Source organism: Protopterus annectens, chromosome 17.part0 (assembly GCF_019279795.1).
Source record: "Protopterus annectens isolate FY-2018-M chromosome 17.part0, PAN1.0, whole genome shotgun sequence".
Taxonomy (NCBI): Eukaryota; Metazoa; Chordata; order Ceratodontiformes; family Protopteridae; genus Protopterus; species Protopterus annectens.
Genome location: NC_056751.1, coordinates 360,546,958 through 360,570,788, shown reverse-complemented (window position 1 = coordinate 360,570,788; position 23,831 = coordinate 360,546,958). Strand labels below are relative to the sequence as shown.

Below are 23,831 nucleotides of genomic sequence, written 5' to 3'. Positions count from 1 at the left end.
CCTCTTCTACCCTTTGACTAGGCCATGACTCAGCTCCTGTCATTCTTCAAAAAAAAAAAAAAGAGTGGCTGCAGTGACCAACGTTGGACCTGTCCTCCTGAATATGTTTATCAAGGGCCCCAAGTTTATGTTGCTCACCCTGCAGACAGTGCTTCCTCTTCTGCTGGACCACTGCTTCCTGGTGATCCTGGACTTGAAGATGAGTATCATTTTATTTCCTTTGCTCATTACTTCAGGAGATCTCTAAGATTTGTTGCCTCGTTTGCATTATCAGTTCTATGCATTGCCCTTTGGGCTATCCACGTCACAGAATATTTACCAAATACCTTACTGTGGTAGTGACTCACTGCAGGACTCTTGTCATTTACATCTTTCCTTACTTGGATGACTTGCTGATCTGTGCAGAGTCTGTATCCAGGTGTTTGGAGTTGCTGGAGTAGGTCTCAACCTTACTCGCCCAGCTAGGGTTCAAGGTGAATCTTTGGAAGTTATGCCTGACACCTGTGCAAAGACTTTTCTTCCTGGGGTGCTTAATCAACACTGGCAAAAAATGGCTTTTCTTCCTGGAGACAAGGTCCTGTCTTGTGAAATAATGTTTCAGAAATTCTCTAGGAGGAACTCCTACTTATCAAGGGATTTCCTAAAAACTCTTGGACTGATGGCATTCATGATTCTCATGACACTCCACACGAGAAGAATTCAGTGGTATTTGTGAAATTTTTGGACCCAGCACCTACATTTCCCTGGAATCCCAGTTGCCAGTGCTATCCTTCTTCAGATGAGAGTTATAACAGTGAAGAGTATATTTGAGTATCAACCCAGTTATTCCTTTCTTCCCACCTGTTCTGGTGAAATCTATCCAGACAGATTCATCCGACTTCGCTTGGAGGGTTGTGTCTATGGGAGTGCAAGTTCAAGCCACATGGAGGCCCATGGATGCATGAAAGTGTATCAGTGGGAAGAGAGGGTCCTTTGAGGTTAACATTTCTATGGTTTTGAAATATATGTGTGAGCTTCTTTCAGGATTGCTAATGGTATGCATCCATTAAGGTGCATTTAGCAGCCATTTCTGCTTGTCTGCCAATGGATCCCTCTCTTTCATCTTCTGTTGTGGTAAACAACTTGTCACTCTGCCAGCCAAGCTATCTGGAATTTTGTAAATAATTTGATGTTATTTGAGAATAGTGATATGATTTATGCAGAACTGTATGTTATGTACTGAGCTTCAAGAATGTAACCACAGCATACCCTGCTGGAACATAGAAGATTAACTTGCAAAACGTAAGAATAGTTGCAGTTAAGTTACATTATAGCTGGGCCATAAACAAGAGATGTTATCTTTCAGTTTCAATGTAGAAGCAGACACAATGTCTAGAGCTAGAAGATTGTCTATTGTCTTGAAAAAAAAGTAATTACTAGGTTTAAAATGTAAAGCGTTTTATTGTTTTACAACTTCCAAAAATTGGCAAACATTAGAGAGTTCTGTATATTTAACACAAATATGCTAAATCCTATTAGTTTCTGGTTTAGTATGAGAACTGAAGGCAGGTGACAAAAAGTGATGTCATCCAGGCTAACCCAGCAGTAAAATGTGATATTGATTTAAGAACTTTCTCAGAGAGAGACTGCATTTTTATATTTTGTCTTGGACCTAGCAAGAACATCCACTCATCATCACCATCTACACTTGCCTTGCTAATAGTAAGTAACTAGGGTACAGTAATTTCTTTTAGATATAGTTAGGTATATAGTAAAGCTTAGTTTAGATGTTTATTGTATTTATTTGAGACTGTCCTGCAATGTTGTTTTAAAATATTTCCTGTGATTTTGAACTCTGAAGTTACTGTGTTGATTGACCGAGTATTGTCTTGTTCTTTTATTATTTGTTATTAAATATATTTAAACCTATCTTTGTGGCTGATATTTGTGAGACATACTTAAGCTCTTAGGGTACTTGTATATGTATTTGATGACATTGTACAGGCCACTCCAATAGCCTTGCTTTGTCAGACTACCATTTGGATATAGCAGCATTACACAGTAGGATTGGACACCCTTTGTAAGGGCCTTATAGTAGCTGATAAGAGGGGTTGGTGGCAGTGGAAACTACCTTATAGTCTGGACAGAAGGGGGCATAGCTAGTAAACCTGTGCCAACCTTCCCTAGGGGTGTGTGTGTTTGTATATAAATTAAATCTCACTGTGTGTGTGAGATGGTGTGTGTGAGATGGTGTGTGTGTGTGTGTGTGTGTGTGTGTGTGTGTGTGTGTGTGTGTGTGTGTGTGTGTGTGTGTGTGTGTGTGTTTGTATATTTGTATATAAATCAAATCTCACAGTGTATATGTGTCAGCTACTTGGGCAGGGACACGAAGCACTGTTTGGACAGAGGGGGTGCTGGAGGGCTTGGCTTGACCCCTCAGCTGAGATCTTAACCCTATAGCTGTGCCAGTGAGGAGTCTTATTGGGGATCCGGAGGGAAAGGGGAGAAACCAGCCCTGTGGTCTCTGTGTGCTCTTAAGGGAAATTGCACTTTACTGTTTGTGTACTTGTCATCCTCCCAGTGGTCTACATCCCCTAGCTGTTGCCACTGGTGAGAATTGAGGCTCCTTGATTACTGGGCCAGTGCAGGGGCATTACACAGCTCATGAAAGGAATATGGCATATCAGACTCCCTTGCAAGCAAACCAAATTCCTCCTTTCTGGGATCTCTACTATGTCCTGGAAAAATTGACCTTACCACCCTTCAAACCTTTTGTTCAGACTGATCTGAAGCCCTTAATGTGAAAGGCGGCTTTGCTTACTGCTCTGAAATCTGCAAGGTGAGTTTCTTAGATACAGGCATTCATGGTGGGACAACCTTACCTTATTTTCCAAAGGGATAGGGTTGTGTGACGGATTAATCCCTCCTCCTTGCTGAAAGCAGTCTCAGAATTCGCTTTGTCAGGCTATCAACCTCCCTGTGTTAATGCCAGAACCTAAGAATAAGGTATAGAGGATACTTCATACCTTGGATGTGCACCGGCAGCATAGGTACTACCTTGACAGAATGAAACCCTTCAGGAAGGCTGAAAGGCTTTTTATTTCCTACATAGGGGCAAGGAAGAGTCAACCTGTCTCTAAGCAATTATTACACATTGGTTGTCCTCTAGTATTGTTTTTTTGTTGCAGCCAACATGGAAAGGTGAATCCAGGTAAGTTAAAGATGCATACCAACAGGTCCTTTTCTTCTTCAGTTGTGTATTGAAAAGAAGTGAACTACAGATTTATTCTACAGGCAGCAAGATGATCCTCTCTCCATACTTTTATAAAGCACTACAAGCTGCATATCTTTTTTAGAGCCAGAGCAGGCTTTGGTAGTGTCATTCTTCAGGGGCTCCTAGACACTTATCCTTCCTTCTCCCAGGTTGGGTAAACTTTTGGAATCAACCCATATGCCAGTATGGCAGTGTGTTTGTTGAACATAACCCAGTTGCGCAAGTCCTATTTACTTGTAACAGTAGATGTTCGTCAAACACACTGCCTTACTGTCAATACCCATCCACCACCCTCTATTTGAATATACATAGTTTGGTGTTTGAGTTGCTCTTGAGCTCTACTTTGCAGTCTTTATGTGTGTATGTGTGTGTGTGTGTGTCTAGTTTCTTTTTGCTGGAATTGGAATGTTTTGTGTTTACAAAGCTTTTGCTTCCATCTTCTCTTCCTGCTGGAGCCTAGAAATCTGAAAGGGTCCTGCCTCAGGGTTTGTAAGGCAGTACAAGGACTGCCAGGTAATTGGTCCATCACACCCATAGGGAAGGTCTCTGAGCCTTAGAAGTCTGCCAGAGGGAAGGTAACAGAACACTACAACACATATGCCAGTAAGGAAATGTGTTCTGCGAACAACTGCTGTTAATTTTCACACCCTAGTCCTCTAGTCTGACTGGAATTTCTTTGCACCTAAAAAATAATTTACAAGAAGCAGCCAGCTGCCTAGCAATGATGCAGAACTTTTCAAATATCAGCAGAAATAAATGGGGTTCACTTGACTTCCAACCTAATGTGCTCTTATGAGTCTGCCATCCCACTGAACAGGAAGAATTATCTTTTTCATTAACAATGCGCATTCATTTTTTCAGATGAGTATATTTTTCAAATAATTTCCAAGGACTGAACCATGTCTGTCTGTCGGTCTACACACACACACACACACACACACACTTTTTCCCCTTCCTGCCTCATTGACTATCAAGCTCTCTTCTGTCTGCCGCTCCATACATCTCATTCGTTCCCCTGACAGTTAAAAGTCCAGTGGTGCTTTCATTTCTCCAAGAAGTGAGAGCTAAGCTGCAGAGGGTGAAGATGTCAACCATCCAAGGTTAGGGGGTTTGCAGATTTAAGGTCCTAACCCCTCTGCATGTGCAGATTCATTTTGTGGTGGCAGTTGAAGTGGGCATACTACTTATTTCAGTAGGTAATGTGACTTCTCGGGACTGTGCCTGACGCCTTGAAGCCAGCACTCCCATAGGATCAGAGGGCTTTACTAGTAATTCTGCAGTGGAACAAGCATTACAGACATGCAGCATGCCCCCCCCCCCCAAAGAAAGGAGAGCTGGTAAAACTGCATCTCTCCTCCTTTCCCTCACACCGTTGTAGTCAAGGGCTCCTATTCTTTTGGTATGGGAGGGGGGGTGATAATCCTAGAAGCCCCCCTCGAACTGCGTTGTGTGTTAACCCAAACTCTACACATTGTTCGTAAAACCCATTTCTCTAATAGTACTGCTGTTCAAAAGATGCTTAATCTGGGTATTGTAGTTGCGGTTTTCTGAAAGTTGGAGCGGAGTCATCACTGTTTTGTGATTCACAGATTATTAATGTCAAACATTTGTGTATTTGCTCTTTTTTTTTCTGTCATTTATATGTTGTTGTGTTGAGCAATGATTGTACTGTACCACTTTAGCAACTTTTAACCGTAATCAGTGGCACAGATAATTTTTATACTTCTGTAAATGGAGTGATATCAGCTGGTATTTTTGTAGACAAATCCATTTGAGGAAGTTAATCACACCAATCTCTTAAACAAGCTTAGAAAATTAAATTTGGCAGTAATCACAATAGCTTGTTTCCAAACCTACCTTAAAGACAGAACCTTTGAAATTTTCACCAATAACTCACTGTTAGACACACTGAGTACAGGTGTTCCATAAGGGTGTGTATTAGGATCCCCTACTTTTCTCTTTATTCATCACTGACCTTGCCCTAGAACTCCCCAACCATGTATTCATAATCTATGCAGATGATATTCTTATGCTTGGTTCTAAGCAAACACATCTTTCCCTTCAGGGCAATTTGCAAACCAAATTCTCTTCTCTCTTTGCCATGCTCTTAATCAACCTCAACAAAACACATCATGCTATTTTCAACTCAAAAGAGTGTTAATATACTACTCCTCTTAATACGTAAGGATTTGGAAGGAAACATTATCCCTTGGACTTCACTTGAGCCCCTCCTCAGCTATACCACATACACAGATGTTTCCAGCAATGTACTCATAGATGAAACTATACTGTTGAATCTTCCATATTTGTCCAGAAGCAAGAACAGCCATAGCTAAAAATGTTCCAATTCACATAAGTCTACATTCTTCCCATAATTCCCAGAAACTACAAACAAATGATTATAAAATCTGGAAATGTGCCTTAGTTGTGAACACTAGGATGCATAATTCTGACCTTCTTCATAAGATCCAGTGGTTACTGATCTCATATAGAGCCACTCTTCTCTTAACTACCCCAGTTTTTAAAATCCTTATCCTAGGTTACCTCATGCTGATCTCCATCTCCTAACTCCAGACTCTGGTTCAATTCCAAGGTACTCCCAATTCTTTTGGTCATCTCCTGTGCATTTCTCTATCTCTCAAGCATTTTCTTTTGGAACATTGGAAAATGTTTCTCCATGTGTCTTATTATCAGAAGAATGAGAAGCAGAGTCCCCTTCTATTTCCTGGCTGACCTTTTGTGGGGCAAACTTTTGTATTTCCTCTTTAGTGTGTTCTGCATCAAAAAATGACTGATCCACCAGGAAAAAAATATTGTGAAGACACGTAGATACAGCATCTTGAATCTTACACCTGCCTCTTGACATTCCCTAATTGCTGAAATAAATTTGTTTTCTTCTGGCTGGTGTGTAGTGAAACGTCATTGTCCACAAATACTCTACTGTCTCCAATTTTTAATACTTTGCCCTTTTGCCATAGTTTTATCTGTATCAGCTCTTTATGCTGGTAGGATTGCATCTTTACTAATACAAGTCTCTGCTGCTTGCTCATGGATAGGGATGGAGCATACATATGATGTACCCTTTCAATTAACAGATCCTGCTCTGGAATAGCAGTCCAGTTGCTTATTTGTGCCTTCATAAAATAAATGCAGCATGTTCCTTCTAGTTTCTTTGGTACAACAGAAAATCTCAGATTTTCCTTATGTGCTCTGCTTTCTAATTCTCTACCATTTTTTTTTTTGAAACATGTCTTCTTGACCAGTCTCGTACTCAACCAGCTGTTTTTCATTTTGATGTCTGATTTTTGCAATTTTATTAGCTCATCTGAATATCTGCTTAAAGCTTCCTCTGTTTTTCCCTATCTTTTATTATTTGAGTAGATATACCCCTTCCGTGTTTTGTTTTATTTAACATTTGACTTATTTTTTTCCTCTAGATTACTGGAATGCAATGTCTTACACCAAAGCTGGAGCTTGAAATATATATTTTTTTCTAAACTACTGTGGGATTCTTCCCAGTCACTGTTTTCTCTTCGCCTTTTCTAGATGATTTTCTTGAAGGCTGTCTTAGGTTCTTCTTTGCTGGCATCCAGGCAGTGCTCACTGTGTGAGCTGAAGTTAAGCTGTTGATCAGTGTACAGCCATCTTGGAAAATTAAGTGATTGAGTCTTATCACAAAATTCATGCAAAACAGATAATTTCTGAAGTGGTAGTAGTTCATCATGGCCTTTTGACTGTAGGAATAATGATGTTATGGCATGTTTTGCAAGACTAGACATGAAAAGTCCCGATTTGACCTTATGAACTAATTGGAGTCCACACCATTATCCCCTGGAAGCCCCAAAACAGTAAAAAACTAACTACATCTAAGCTTCATTGTGGTGACCCTTTCAGCTTACCACATGGCAGCTGCTTCTTGCCACCCAAACATAAATGAGATGAGATACAAGATGAGGTGAATTTGCAACTATTTGGGCAGTACAGTACAAATAGCACAGGTTTCAGGAGTAGGGGATCTCTCTAGAGCAGCTTCTCTGGAATGGTGAGACCAGCCTCTCTAGGGAGACTCGTCTGTTTCTCAGCATTAACTATTTTACCTTTTTATGTGGAATATGGTTAAATGTAGAATAATACTGTGTATGTACAGTCAGTTGCAAATGAATAGTAAAATAAATTAAAAGTTAAAATCTTATTTGTGGGAGTAGTGATCTGCATCTGTACAGTGCAGTATGTTTCCTTTTTTTTTTTTTTTTTTTTTGTAACGGGAAGCCCAGATTAATTCCCTTTCAGAAGGGGAGGCTCACTATCTTTCTGTCATTCCCTTTCAGTAGAGGAGGTTCACTATCTTTCTGTTGTTTGAGGAAGACTCTGTAGCTTGAGTTCTAATATCCTATGCCCCAGAAGATGCTCTATGTGTCAGTATACCTAAGTGGAGAACAGTCTGCTTGGTCCTGAGAATGCTGTTGTGTAACTTCTTAGATGGAATTTGTAAAAATTTATGCGGACACTATGCTACATCTGAAAAAAGGAGCACAAGTTCCTTAAAGCCCTTGATGTAAACACTCCAAAAGCACTTTAAGTTTCTGTTAGTCTATCTACTTGCATTGCTGTAGCAGAGTCTGTCAGCATAGTCTTGTCTTTAGATCTGAATGATTTTTTCTGCACCTGTTACTTTCCCTGTTCCCTCCTTCAACCTCTCTTGAGCTCCATACAACCATCCTACTATACCAGTCTTCATTAGAAATAGAAAACAAGTAGCCATCTCTGAAAAAAATATACTTTTCTCCCCTCCATTCATTTTCATTTTAAGTTACCTTTGTGTATGTTCCTCTGCATGCTCATGTCTCATTTTGGCTTTCCTATCTCCTTCTTTCGTCCCCATTTTATATCATGAACTGTTGGCAATTCCCTTTGCTTTGCCCTCTGTGGCCCTTTCATAGTACCCTGTGTTGTAGCTGTGAGGCACATCATAGTGTGTGTGAATACGCATAGTGTCAAGCTCACCACCTTATTGTGCCTCTTACATCTCTCACTTAATCGCCTGTAGTGCAGGTGCTTCAGTAGTACAGTTTATGCTGTTTTTGCAGGTCTGATAATTTAATGTACAGCCCTTTCCCTGGCATGTTGGTGCTTTGTCACACCTAATACATAGCTAAGCAGCATTGGACCATATTATGCTAAAGCGTTTGTAATGTTTAATATACATTTCTTTCCCTGGCATGCTGGTGCTATGCCACATCTAATAGCCATTAAGCATTGGGATGTGTTATGCTAAAGAGTCTGTGCTGCTTAGCTCATCACAGTGGTGTCATGGATCTTTTTGAGGACCCCCCCCCTGAAATCTTGGAATTATACCTGTGATTTTTACATGTAATTTCTGATTACTGATTTGATTTTCATTGTAATTTTCTAGAGCATCTAAGTGTATGAAAAATTAAAACAAATTCTATGTACAAAGAAACTCAAACAAGGTGACAGTATTGTACATAATACATATAACAAGTTCAAACTATGGTGGGCAAGTGTTCTGGCTTTAAAATGACAGAATAAAGCTGGGTGGCATGCTTTATTAAATAAGAAGGAAATTAAGTGGATTATTAGACTTGGTGGGTTATTCCCAGCAGATCTTAAAGAACATCCCTAATTATCTAATTATATTGCTAATATGTTAGACAGGTAACTATATAAGGGTTGTATTTGTTGTTGTAAATTACACTGATGAAGGGTATGATGCTGAAACAGGTTTGTCTTTTTTGAACTGGGCTAAATAAATAAAATATTTCTTCATTTTGAGCCACCATTTGAGTGCTGGCTAGTTTTTGGAGTTTGATCTACTGATTCAAACCATAGACTTCATCACGCACCTGTTCAGTACCCTGGGCATTACAGTCAACTAGTAAAAGTCCCAGGTGTTTCCCACTCAGGACTTAGAATACATAGGAGCCTGCCTCAACAGTTTCATGCATAGCTTCTCTAAACTTTCACAGGCTCCAAAAGATAAGGTCCCAAGTTCAGTCTATTTTACCGAAACTCAAGGGTGCCCGCTCTTATTCTTCAGGCCCTGGGATTCATGGTAGCAGCTATCACCTTGGTTCCACTGACAAGGTTTCACATGAGAATACTTCAATGGCTTCAAGCCTCACAATGGTCCATTCTTACTCACCCAGTGAATCACTCAGTCCTTGTAATGGAAAGTTAAAAAAAAAGATTTGTCCTGGTGGATGAAGTTAGAAGAAATCCTAATAGTCTGTCCATTTGTTCCCCCTCAGCCCAAATTACTTTTCCTTCAGAATTGTTGATATTTTATTGTCTCTTACCCTATCGCATCTAGCGTTCATAAATTCCTCAGGTTTTTCTTTCTTTTACTTACTACTTTTACCGCGAGGTATTTTCTCTTTACCATCGTTGGTAATCTATTTCCCTTTTCTCTTTCATACCTTCGGGTACTCTCTTGCACCATTGTATTAATTAATATGGCAGATAAAAAGGTAGTTTTTTTAAAGGGGTTTAAGCAGTATTCTGATTGTGGACACAAACTGCCTACTTCTGATGCACACTCTTTGTGTGATGTTTGTTTGGGAGCTTCCCATTTATCTGTTGAACCACCCTGTGCTATTTGTGAGAAGTTTTCTAATAGAACTTTGTTAGAAAGGAAAAACAAGCCGATAGTGAAGGGACTTCTAAAATCTCCCTTTTCAGAGGCTATTTCTGGGTCAGAGGTCTCAACCCCTCCTAAAGCCCATAAGAAGACTGATGTTTCTACTAAGGCTAAATCCTTGCCTTCGTCCCCGGCTGGGGACTCTCACCAACCAAATCCTAAAAAAGCAAAATTTTCAGCTCCAGAGCTCTCTGTCAGCCCCAGTGCTTTTGGTGCCTAGACCTTCGGCACTGAGGCCTTTGGTTCCATTAGTGATTTTGGCTCCGTCCTCTCCTGCAGCCTTCTACATATCGGCACCGAGGGGCTCCTCGGTTCAGACCATTACCACTGTATCGGCACTGACCATTCAGTCGGCACAGACCTTGACCGCGTCGGCTCCGAGATCTTCCTCGGAACCGAGGCCTTTATTGTTGACTCCAGTTTTGTCAATTCCAGCTTCCGCACAGACTCCCACCACTTTGGCACCGACAACCACTTTGGCACCGATCCCTCTGTCTGTGCAGACAATGACCTCTGCATCAATGACTTCTTCGGTGCAGACAACAGTAGTCCAGTCTTTCTCTGCACTGTTGTCCTCGGTGCGGTCAGATGAGATGGGCACCGAGTCTGCCTCTTTTGTGAACAGGCCTGTTTCTCCCTCAGTCTCTGTGAGGTCCACTAGAAGCCTTTCCGAACATGATGCGTTACGTCTTGTGGACCAGGTATTCTTGGCCAGAGGTATTCCACCCCTCAGGAACTATTCTTCCGTGGGAGGTAATCACCCATCTCCAAAGACACCTTCTTATTCTCCTCCTTCATTGCCTTTGAAGTCCATGGATATAGCACAGTCTTCCCTTTCTGCGGTTCCCTTTGTGGATCTCACTAAGGAACTGAAGTTGCCTTCATGGCAGGAAAATTTTGCTACGACCCAGGATGTCAGCTGTGACATGCATAGCTTGCTGCTCCACAGCCAACCAGGGACTACGGGTTGGCAGGCCGAGCCACTTAGGGGAGGAGTGCCCCCTTTCCTAGACATACACTCCTCTCTGGGTGGACAAGCCTTCCAACTGATGGAGAAGGCTTTCGCTGCTGCTGGTGATACCGGACTGTCTATACCTCCACCCTCCTCTGGTACACTGGTTTCACAAGTAGCATCTAGCAGACACTGGGTGCAAGGGCCGCAGAACATATTCCCTGAAGAATCTCCCTTTCCATTGTCTTCCCCAGCTTCTCCCGCTGAGGAGGTCCACCGGAAAATTTCGTGTAAGAGGAAGCACATGGACTCCACAGAGGAGTCCCTCACTGAAGACACAGATTTCGATGAGGGGGAAGGGATCCCCTCGGTCACCCTCTGAGGTATCCTTTGGCGATATCCTCAAAATCCTGAAACAGAGAGGTGATTGGCAGGCCTTTAATCCGACCCCTGAGGAATCTGTGTTCCTGCAGGCCTTTCACACCCGGCCCCCTACCTCCTGGGTTACTCCACCTACCGATGAACTTGTCAGGTTCATTGTGCAGCATGCTTGGAAGGCCTCCTGATACCGTTAAAGCTATTCCCTGGAGGCCAGATAAGATCTTGTCCCCTCCTGCTTCGGATCCCCATTGGTCCAAAGGACTTCCTGTGGATGCTTTGGTGGTGGCGGCCGCAACAAAAAAGGATCTGGCAGAATAAGAAAGCCAGACTGTCCATCCACCTAACAGTGTGTCCCAGGCCCTGGACAGGATAGGGAAGCACACCTTTGCTTCAGCGACCTTTGCTATCAGGTCCCTGAATTATATGGCACATTTGACCAGGCTTCAAAGGGACCTGGTTTCTGAGCTCTCTGAAACCTTGGCCAGTGCTGTGTCTGATGAGGTCTGTGACAAAGTGGCCTCTCAGCTGGCCACCATTGAGTCTATATCTAACTCCTCTATGCGACTGATATCTCACGCATCAGAAGGAGCAGCTAGAGCGGCGGGTTCAGCTGCGGTCTTGAGACGACACGCCTGGATGCACTTGTGCAACTTTGTGGAACCTTTTAAGTCTTCTTTTCTTAATGCCCCCATTGAGCCCTCCTCGTTGTTTGGGCCCAAAGTTAAAAGCACACTGGCCAGATGTGAACACGACGGTAAGACCCTTTCTGCCATAGGTGTCCATCATTCTTCCCCTCAACATGCTTTCTCCTGAAACCAAAAGAGTGGGAAGATATGGTTCAAGAAATGTCAGGGTCCTTTCCATGATGCACAGGCCGAGTTCTCCCCCAGAGGCAGAGGGGGAAACTCGCAGGGAAGACTCTCCTTTCGGGGCAGAGCAGGACCGCATAACCAGGGTTCCAGGGATTCTTTCCCTGGTCAGTCCTACCAGCACTCCTGAAGAGCAGCCCAACTCCTTTCCTGTGGAGGCAGTTGGGGGATGTTTCTCCTTGTACCCTTCTGCCTGGCTAACCATCACCACCGATTCTTGAGTACAAAGGATCATAACCAGAGGTTATCATATCCCCTTCGATCTTTGTCCTGTCCCTCCAAAAAATCTTCCCGACGTTCCACCCGGTCAAAGGGAAGAAGCAGCACTAGAGATAGAAAAGCTGCTAAGAAAGAGTCATCCAAATAGTCCCTCCAGACCACATAGGATCCGGATTCTACTCAAGACTATTTTTGGTGCCAAAGAAAACCGGGGACTGGAGACCAATTTTGGATCTCAGTGTATTGAACAAGTTTGTGAGAGTACAAAAAGTCTGGATGGTCACAATACAGTCTATCCTCCCACTTTTAGAAAAAGACGATTGGATGTGCTCTATAGATCTTCAAGATGCGTACTACCACATAAAGGTGGACAGGCCATCAAGAAGATTTTGCACTTCCGTGCAGGAGCCAGTCACTACCAGTTCAGAGTGCTGCCCTTCAGACTCTCTACATCCCCCAAAGTGTTGACAAAGTACATGGCAGTTGTCACAGCTCACTTGCGACTTCAAGGATTCCAGGTGTTTCCATACCTAGACGACTGGCTCATTTCCTCCCCCACCAGACATCTACTGGAAAAAGCCCTGGCATACTCTCTCCTCGCTACTCAAAGGCTAGGCATAACCATAAACTGGCAGAAATCCAATCTCACCCCATCTTAGTCGACAGAATTCGTAGGGGTTATTTTGGACACAAAAAACTGCAGAGCTGCTATACCAGAGCACAGAATTTTAAGGATAAAGCAACAACTAATTCCAATCCTTTCAAAGGAAAAATCTACGGCTCACTCGGTTCTACAGCTGTTGGGTTCCATGGCAGCCTCCATCACCATTGTTCCCCTGGCCAGGTTTCACATGAGGCTTCTACAATGGCTACTGCTCACCCAATGGTATCCTTTTCAGCATCCTCTTTCAGCCATGATTCGAGTAACCCACAGGTGCAAACAGGATTTAAATTGGTGGATGACACACAATCTCTCACAATGGTCTCACCCCTTCTCTCCCCAGCAACCCAAGGCCACAGTGACCACGGACGCCTCCTTGATGGGGTGGAGGGGGCTATGTCAGGGAAAGACAGTCCAAGGCACTTGGTCCCAACTGGAGGCCCATCTGCATATAAATGTTCTAGAGCTGAGGGCGGTGCTTCTGGCGTTGCAAGCATTCCATCCCCTGCTACCGCCTGGGACAATTGCGATTCAGTCAGACAACATGGTGGTGGTCTGGTACATCAACAAGCAAGGAGGAACCAAATCTTACCCCCTTTGTCAAGAGGCCATGAGGATATGGCAATGAGTGATGGCTACCAACCGTTTTCTTCTAGCAACGCGCATTCCCGGGAGTTCCAACTTGATAGCAGACAGACTCAGCAGGTACATTCTTCAACCTCACAAGTGGTCCCTGAATCCCTTGATAGCGGCGGAGATCTTACACCACTGGGGCCATCCTTGCTGCGACCTCTTTGCATCCCCGACCAACTACAAATGCAGCAATTACTTCACCCTGATTCCCCCTCTGGGACAGTCACCCAGGGATGCTCTAGTCCAGATTGGCCCTCGAGTCTTCTCTACACATTTCCACCCTTTCCCCTCATTTCCCATTTTCTGAAGAAAGCCCGGGGGATGAAGAGCAAGGTGATCCTCATAGCACCATATTGGCCCCAACAGATTTGGTTCCCCTTCATTTGGCCTCACCTATTAGATCGACCATGGATTCTCCATCCAACCCCGGAGTTGATCTCACACACACATAACCTGATTCATCCCAACCTGAACAGTCTTCCACTAGAATTACTTATCTGAGCAAGTGGAAAAGATTTACTTGTTGGCTGAAAGATAAACAAGTAGACCCCTTTTCAGCACCAGTGTCAATAATACTAGACTATCTGGCCGACCTGTTTCAATCGGGTCTCTTGGCCTCTACTATTAGAGTTCATTTGGCTGCAATTTCTAATTTTCATGAGGGTGTCCACGATTTCTTTCTTATGTCCCATAAATTGTGCAAGACCTTCGTAAAAGGTGTGAATCATCTGAAGCCTCCTTTTGGAGAACCTATTCAACCATGGGATTTATCATTAGTTCTACAAGCTCTGACAATGGCACCTTTCGAACCAGCCTCTTCTTGCGACATCAAGTATTTGTCATGGAAAACCTTGTTTTTGGTCACTATTACTTCTGCCAGACGTATTTCTGAACTTCAATCTTTATGTATCAAGTCAATACTTGATTTTTCATAGAGATAGTATCTCTCAGAATTAATCCGTAATTTCTGCCTAAAGTGATCTCTGAAATGTCCATTAATCAAGCCATTGAATTGCCAGTTTTCTTTCCCAATCATTCAAACAGAGGAGAGTGTTGCCTACATAACCTAGATATACACAGGCAAATCCGTTTTTACTAAACAGGACTAAACCCTTTCGTAAATCTGACCAGTTATTTTTGGCCTTTTCTGGACCTAGATTAGGATCTGCTGTTGCTAAATTCACATTAGCTAGATGGTTGAAGGACTGTGTGACCTTTATTTGCACACAACGTAATATTTTGTTGCCTACTACCATGAAAGCTCATTCAACAAGGTCAGTGGCAACTTCTGCTGCCTTCCATGCCAGAGCTTCTTTACATGACATCTGTGCAGCTGCAGCTTGGGGGTACACCTCATACCTTCATCAATCATTACAAATTGGATTTGGCCTCCAGTGGAAGAGCATCTTTCGGTTCTATGGTGCTCAGGAATGTCTGTCCATGAGAGCCTCCCAGGAATAGAGGTAGCTGGGGACTCTGTCCTATGTGTAAGGAATGAACAGGGATTAACAATATCAGATAAAGAAGTTATGTCTTACCATAATGTTACATCTGTATTGTTGATTCTCGTTCAGTCATTACGACCCTCCCTCCTTCCCCCTCCTGTGGTTTCTAGTGGATCTCACCATCCAGTTCTCTTAGGCTATTTGACCAGAGGTAATCTCTACCTTCTTTAACTTGCAAACTCAATCTAAGGTAACAGGGAGAGGGGGATTGTGGGTAAGAGTTTAGCTCGAGAGTTTGTAGCTGACGCGAGCTTGGAAAATGGCCGGCTCGGTTCCGAGCTCGGAACCGATACCCATGCGTAATGACTGAATGAGGATCAACAATACAGATGGAACGTTATGGTAAGACATAACTTTTTTTTCCAACTCATTGGACGGTAAAGTCTTTCATCACTACACAATATGATGTGGCTGAAGAAAAAAGAACAGCATGGAAGGACTTTTCAGTTTAGGTATTGTTGCCGAACATATATCCGCATCCAAGTCAATACATGTGAATAGAGTCGGAGCTCTAATGCAAGGAAGATATGAATGTCCATATAAGGGCAGGCTGTAGGAATCTGTATTAAAGATTGCCTGCTGTAGAGAGGTGTCTTAGAACTCTCCTTATTTTTGTATATCTGAACAACTCTTGGTCTTTTGACAAAGTGTTTGTGATGACATTCATATGCCTGCCTTCTTTTCCCGTAGTCTTTAAAAGCCAATTAGTTATTTTATTTATTTTTTTTGCCATTGCAGGTGCTTATTTACCTAACCTAATCCAGCTAAAGCTGAACAACAGCATGATTGCCTCTGTAAGGTAAGAAATTAGTGTGAATTGTAATAATTAGTCTTGTATGTTGCAGATTATCTTTTTATATTGATATAATAAAATCTGTAGTATTTAAGAGCCTCTTATCATATCATAGAATGCTGTCCAGTGACATTGGCGATATCCGGGCAAATAATACTGATAAGTGAGTAAATATTCAAATGTGTGTACATGGATGGTTAATATTTAGTAATGGCTAGATATTCAGTGGCATGAGGTGGCATGTGCATGGCGTGCTGTCCACCTACCCTGTAGTGCACTGTCATGCTGATAAAATGGTTTGCTGTGGTGTTTTAAAGTGAGAGTTAAAACATTTTTGCTGCATTTTACCCCAGTCACTTCTAGCATTGGGACCTTTGTCATCCCAATGTGTATTCCTTCTCTGGAGCCATAGTATATTGAAGCATACCCCCACTGTTCACTGGGTGCTTCCTCTCTCATCAGGGAAGAAAGCCTATTTGGCTATTAGGCTGTATAGTGCTTCATGACCCAAGGAGAGGAACAGGTGCATTGGTCTGTCATATGCAGCTGAATGGTGTTTAGCTATTCAGGTACACCCTAAACCTTGAGTGCTGGGTGGCAATGCCAGGTCGGTATGCATATGTATTGAGAGGGAGTCCCCTCTGTCTCTGCCATTATAAACTCCTTAACAGCCCTGTCCACACAGTTACTTGGTGATACCATCACCACCACCAGCCAGTGGACTCCACTGGTAGCCCTGATGTTATCCACACACACTTGCATGCCCTACATATCTCCCCATTTGTGAGAGGCAAGTCAGCTATGTCTCATTATTCCTCTCCCACCCAAAATGGATCTGTAAGCAACCAGGCTAATAGTTAAACCTGGATCACCTGAGCTGGAATAAGGGCTCTTTTTTTCTCTGTACCATAATGCTTACTAAAACATTTTTAAGTATTGAAAAATGTAAATTTGTTTGTTAATCAATGCAATTTATGTAGCATTCTTGTTGATTTGCCTTGCCTTATACTCACTTATGTCTGATCTAACCATATTTTACTGCTGCTTATAAACACTGGGATGGCATGAAAAAAAGTTTCACTGCAACACCCCAGATAACACATTCTAAATAGATAACTGATCCTTTTTTATTCTTTTGCATTTCGTTTTACTACCTCACTAATTTATTCCCTTATCTACACATTGTCATCAGCAGTTTGGTAGTATCACTGAAACACAGAAAAAAAATGCAGGTTTACTTTGCTATATTTATATGTGCTTCTTATTAAGCTAATACATTTATTGAAGTGTTATAAGATCCAACACAGAAATTCTCAACAGAAAGGCGGATAGCAGTACAAAAAAGAATAATGCAAAAGGCTGTTAACTAAACTATGTTCAGTGTTCATATGTAAAGAAAAGGAAAATGGATATTAAAAAAAAACAGAAGTGTGACATTGAGGTGCATCTCCAGAAAACCATGCCAGTCAAACTATTGTCTTATGCTGGAGTTTTACTCCATTTCTCAGCAATTTCCCTACCTGTTACCATCCTTAAAAACAGAAGACTGTTTTGTTGACACTGGTACATAACAGGTAATTTGTCCATGCTCCCCTGTTACTTTCCTGCCTCTGAGTGTTTGCAACTTGGTATTCATTTCAGATATTCTGGGTCTATATCAGTCCATCACAACGGCTGACGATCGAACACCAGATGTTCGAACTGTGAAGTTCGAACACTGATTATTGCGAAGCCACGGAACAGGGAAAGAATTTGGTGGGCTGTTTCTGTGGCTTTGCGATTATCAGGACTGTGGTGGGAAGTTGCAGGTTGGGTTCAGGTAAGTGTGCAATTGTGTGGACATTAGGGTTAGGACGCAGGTTAGGTGAGTTAGGGTTAGGGCACGGGTGAGGTAGGAGTGTGATAGGGTTAGGGCGGGATAGGTGAGTTAGGGTTAGGATGCGGGTCAGGTTAGTGTGCGAATAGTGACAGACCTTAGGGTTAGGGTTTGGGTTAAGGTAAGTGGATAGATAGTAGTGTATGTACAGTTTAGTGTAGTTAGATGTAGGATTTTAAGTGTTTGTGTGTGGATTGCTGTTTTTTTGGTGTGCTTGTGTTGTGTATGTGTTTCTTGGAACAGCGATTTTTTTTTCCCCTGGGAAAGAAATCGCTGTTCTAAGACTTCGATGTTTTTGTACTTTGTGGTTAGAAGTTTGAACATATGGTGTTCGAACTTCGGCCGTTTCGGTGAACTGATATAGACCCAATATTCTGCTTGTTTGAGTTTTCTCCCTTTTATCTGTATTACTCATTCACTCAGTTCACTACAAGTTTAAACGCAAGATGACTCAGATAGTCGTTGCTATGAAAAGGAAAGAAAAGTTCACCCTGGGATGTCATAGCCTTTGTTCTTTATACTTGGCACCGGAACATATAAGAAATTAACTTTGAGCCTTTTTGTCATTCATCCAGGTGTTTTAATTTTGAGAGCAAGAAATTCTAATTTAGTCTAAAGGGTTTAGGTCAGATGGGTGAAGTTTGTGACTTTGAAAGCAAACTTGCTGGCCCAGTCAAAAATAACATGTCCAGAACTACTACATAGCTAAAATCTGGCAACAGCCCATCATCACGTCTTGTAAGCATCAAAAACATTGTTATGTTGATCATATTGATCACTGCTGCAGTAGCCTTAGCTGTATGGGTTATATCCTGCCAAGAATATAACAGCCAGACAGCTTCCAAAGCTCCAGGGCACCTTCCACATGCCCAAATGGTTAGGCAATTCAAGCTGAGCTTACTAAAAGAAAAGTTTGGGCATGAAGCCCTTCAGAGCTTTATTGCCACCAAAGAGTGTGCTCCTCTGTGTCTTTCAAGGATTTACTGTTGGTTTGTGCTTTCCTTTGCTGGGCAGATAAGTTCTCTTTGGGAAACAAAATCTTCCATTTTCTTAACTATGTTGATGTCTCATTACTTTCCTCCTCAGGAACAGTCATTTTAAAGTTAGCTTGTTTATTTTCTGTTGTTTAAAAGTGGTATAAAGAAACTGAAAACATTTTTTGTGGAGAAATTGTGTTTATTTTACTTTGTGGGGCTGGCATAGTGCTTTAAAGTGCTTTTTTACACCAGGAAAGTCCATCTGATACTAAGCAGGTTGTCAGCATGCACACCTCAACTCCTGCACCTACCAGCACATAAACCTACATATGTGGAGGTCCTTACAAGAAGCTTACCTAAACATCAGCAACCTCAAAAACACAGGCACGCTTCACATAATACATCCTCTGCAGAACATAGTACACATAATATATCACACAACAGTATCTCACCAGTCAAGCCTCTAAGGCATAACACAAAAACAAACATATTAGTCATAGGCGACTCAATTGTGAGACACACAGATGTCCCTCTCACCAGGTTGGATAAGGAAACGTCACAGTCAGCTGTCTGTCAGGTGCCAGGATCTGCCACATCACACTCCATGAAGTTCCTCAACAACAGACACTGATATGACTCTGTCATAGTCCATGTTGGTGTGAACGACTTGAGATGTACCTCACTGGACTATATTAAGATAGACATGACAGAGCTCTCGGATTATGTGCCTCATGCAGGTATGTCCCTTGTATTTTACCTTTTTTAGGATGATACCTCAATACAAACAAAAAATGATTGACTTCAACAAGTGGCTTAGTTTCTGGTGTCATTTAAAGGGGATCCAGTATCTGTCAGCCTAGGATGACATGGTTGACACACCTTGATGCTTTGCCAGAAATGGTCTTCATCTGTCACCCCTGGGATTTCGGTTACTGGCTAAGGCTCTTGCCATCCCCATAGTGCCTTTTTAGGCAATGTCACGAACAAAATTCCCAGTGTAAAAATACCCTCTAAAAACAACCTCAAGGTTATGCTGCTAAATGCTAGGAGTCTAAATCAGAAACTGCACTACACCCTGGAAGATGCTGACATTTTTGCACTCACTGAGACCTGTTTTAAGGCTGCAGAGACCACCCCAGCTATACCAGGTTACATTTGCTTCCACATGTTCAGATAAATTGAAGGCATGCGAACTAACGGAGGTGGTGTATCAATATTTGTTAAAGATAAATACACCTCTAGATTTGGTTAAACAACACGATTCCCTTAAATTACTTCAGATGCAGTTGACTGTAGGTAAGACCCCTTCTTCAGGTCATTACCAGCTATAGGACCCCCCCCCCCCCCAAGAATCAGGATATCCACTTAGCCTACTTGGATCTACTTGAGTCAATCAAAATACAACCAAACACCCTGGTTTTGGGTGACTTTAATTACCTGTCCATAGACTAGATAAATTATACATGTTCTAACTCACTTGTCCAGAGGTTCCTCAACTTCGTTAACTCCAATGCCCCAGACCAGCTGGTTGACACACCCACAAGGGGCTCAAACATCCTGGACCTGGTGCTCACCAACATGGGAGACCACTGCACCACCCCCAGTGTGTGGCCATCCCTAGTGAGATCTGACCACAAATCAGTCTTGCTAGAAGTAACTATAACATAACCCCCCCCCCCAGCTTAACAACATCTAGACTAAAAAAACTTCTCCAAGGCCAATTACAACATTTTACATGATAGCATAAATAGCTTCACAGCACTTATGCTGAGTTATACACCAATGTTTTATACAATCACCTGTATAATTGTATTGACTCTGCCATACCTGATATAACCAAAGCAAGATCTTCACGGAAACCTAACTGGTGTACAACTGCCATTAATAGGCTATACAACAGGAGAAAGAAATTGCTGTCTAAGAGCAGGAAGGAATCATCTCAAAACTGGAAACACTCCCTCCTCAACTTAAACAAATAAGACTCCTAATGAAGTTCTCCAAAGCTAACTATGAATCCAAATAAGCTTCCCTTACTAAGGATAACCACAAGGCATTCTTTAGTTACAGCCATAACCTCAAAGGTAAGGCCCAGATTTGCACTGAACTCTTAGTTAATGGTACAGTGTATATAGAACTTGTGGATATAGCGAACCTGTTGGCTGACAGGTTCAGTGAAAACTTCTCTCCCCTGTCCCTGCCACATATACCCCAAAGCATCCCAAACACCTGTCCACCGCCTAGTATCTCTGAGGAGCAGGTCTTAAATCCCTTCTCCAAGGCCAAAAACACAGCCTGTATGAGACCAGACAACATCCTGGACTGTGTTCTATATGGGTTAAAATAGGAATTAGCATCACCATTGAGCATGCTTTTTAGTCACAGCCTAAGCACTACCTTCATCCCTTTGTACAAAGGGGGTGTTTCTATGGACCCCAGGAACTATAGACCCATTAGCCTGAACTGCCTTCTCTCCAAGGCCATGGAACGAATCATCATGGACCTTATTAACAAAGATGTAAGAAATCTCCAAATGCTTGACCCCACCCAGTTTGGTATGTCATGGGGAGATCATGCCTGTTAAACTTGGTGGTCTTCTTCGAGACAGTCACCAAAGCCCTAGATGTGGGTAAATCTGTGCATACAGCTTACCTAGACTTAGCCAAGGCCTTTGACACAATCCCCCTCTCAGACATCATTGATAAACTCACCCAGCTGGGTTATCAACCTATATATTGTCATGCAGATTGCAAACTGGCTCACTGATTGAACTCATACGGTCAAAATAGGGGACTCCATCTCCTCCAGCAGACCTGTAACCAGTGGTGTTCCACAAGGATTAGTTCTGGGACCCTTCCTGTTCAGAATCAACTGCTCCAAAGAGCAGGGTAAAACTAAAGGACTGTGGCTGACAAAGTTTGCCGATGACTGCAAACTGGGAGTGATCATTGAAACCACTAGCAATGTCAACATCCTGCTAGAAGATCTTACACAGACTAATGTCTGGTGCCAAAGTCATGGTCTTAAACTTAATGAAAAAAAATGCATTATTATCCGCTTCAGCAAGGGTGATGTTCCTGCAAACTACCACATCAATAGCAATACCCTAAGCACACAGTCAGTGATGAGAGATCTAGGCACACAGGTTGAAAGGAACCTTAACTTTGATTATCATGTCTCCACAGTGGTAAGAAGGGCATTTTATATTGCTCATCCCATAAGTAAGGGCATTGCCTCCAGAAAAAATGAGGATAATAACCCTCCTGTACTGTTTCCTCATCAGGCCAATAGTAAAGTACAACACTCTGTTTGCTATGTTCCTTTCCAAACATCTGCAGCAATTGGAGAGACCACAGAGTTTTTTTACAAAGCAAATTCAGGGTCTTCAAGAACTGTCTTATGCGTACACATTGAAATCATTGTCCCTTTACTCTGTGTCATACAGATTGCTCAGAGATGACCTGTACCTTGCATATAGAGCAATCTGTGACCCAGCTTTGATGGGAATGTTGCACATTCGCAAGTCTAATGGCATATGGGCCACTCACCCAAAGGACCTTAACCTGGTATGCAACATCAACAGAACTTGCTGGAGAGACAGATTTGTTTCACAGAGGTTGCCCCACCTTTGGTACAAGCTTCCTATTCATGTTAAACAAATCCCCTCATTGGCCCTATTTAAGTGCAGTTTGGATGCTTGGATGGGTAAAGAGAAATTCACCCTGGAGGGGTTCCACCTGTGTCCCTCTTGGTCAGGGGGGACATAGGTGGTGATTTTGGTGTCTGCTTGAACCAGACACCCTTGGGAACATGGATTGACCTTGTCTAAGCTTGTAAGGGCCCTGAGGGCCATTAGCCTAGTAACCTCCTATGATGCTATGAAAGAGGCACCATTATTTGTCCTATGATCCTATGATGCTATGAAAGAGGCACCATTATTTGCTTAAGCATGGTACACACTACCAGTCCCACAGTTGGTCTTTCTTTCAGCCACAAAAAGAAAAAAAAATAAACAGTCTTTCCTAGTCTGTATTGGTGGTAATTTGCCTTGGCCACAGGTTGGTGACTCTGCTATGACCATTTGTTTTACCTCAGACCACTCATCTTTTACCCTGGAACCCTCTGCTGTAGCACCTGTAGCCACTATGGACCAGGAATTAGGCATGTCCTCTGCATCAGGTGGGGTCCCTTCAATGGGCAAGGGAGAGACACTCTTGTCGGTCCTGGGAGATGTTACCCGGAAGTGTTTCCCCTGTTATGTCAGAAGGTTATGCCCATTCATGGGGCAGCTACTGCCCTTAGTAACATAGTTATCCCTCTTTTTTCTGTAAAAAAAGAAATGGAAAACCAAGCAAGTATCTACTCTTCCTCAAATTTTTTTTTGGATAGGAGTAGTTTACTGTGTTTGGCTGAGGGGTTAATTAAAGCTACTGAGCCTTCCTGTAAAGTAGTTTTTGATAAAATAGAGTGTTCTCTGTCTTTCTGAAGAGATTTCAGATTCTGAATCTGAACAGGAAGATGCAGGGATGGATGCAAGGATTTTTCCACAGATTTCTGATTCTGATGAGAGCTCGGTTCCAGATCCTCCCTTAGGGGGGTTTTCTTTCTTAGAGAGACTATTGCTATAGTGTGCCTGTTTTCAGTGGAGGATCATTGAGGTTTCTCAGTCCCTCAGAAAATACTATGAGTTTGTAGTGCCTCTATTTAATGTGAATCAGCCCTTGAATTGCATATTTCCCTGCATGTATACCCACACATTTAAGAAAGAAGCAAATTCTGTGCTTCGTAGCTGCACAGAGTTTATGATTACTGTATAACTCATAGTGTATGTGAATGTGAAATGCCTGTATGCTTGGTGACTACTTATACATGCTGATAGTCTTACTGTTAATAATTTCTGTTTCTAAGCAGACCCCCACAATCTACCCCAGTAAAAAGAATCGCCTGCCTGAAAGGGAGCTACCCTGGGAAACTAATCCCCTCTGAAGTCCGACCTGGAATTTGATAAGGTTAATACCTTATAATGTACTAAAAAACTTATAACAAATCCTATGTAC

The 23,831-nt window shown here is 42.4% G+C and overlaps 1 protein-coding gene across 2 annotated transcripts in view; it reads left to right on the top strand.

Annotated features, from left to right (window-relative positions):
* Positions 1–23,831, top strand: part of LRRC56 (leucine rich repeat containing 56) — a 1,529,270-nt gene that overhangs the window by 328,695 nt on the left and 1,176,744 nt on the right. For both annotated transcript variants that reach the window (XM_044059653.1, XM_044059654.1), the window contains one exon: positions 15,870–15,930. In XM_044059653.1, the coding sequence (XP_043915588.1) occupies positions 15,870–15,930 (61 nt within the window). The remainder of the gene's footprint in view (positions 1–15,869; positions 15,931–23,831) is intronic.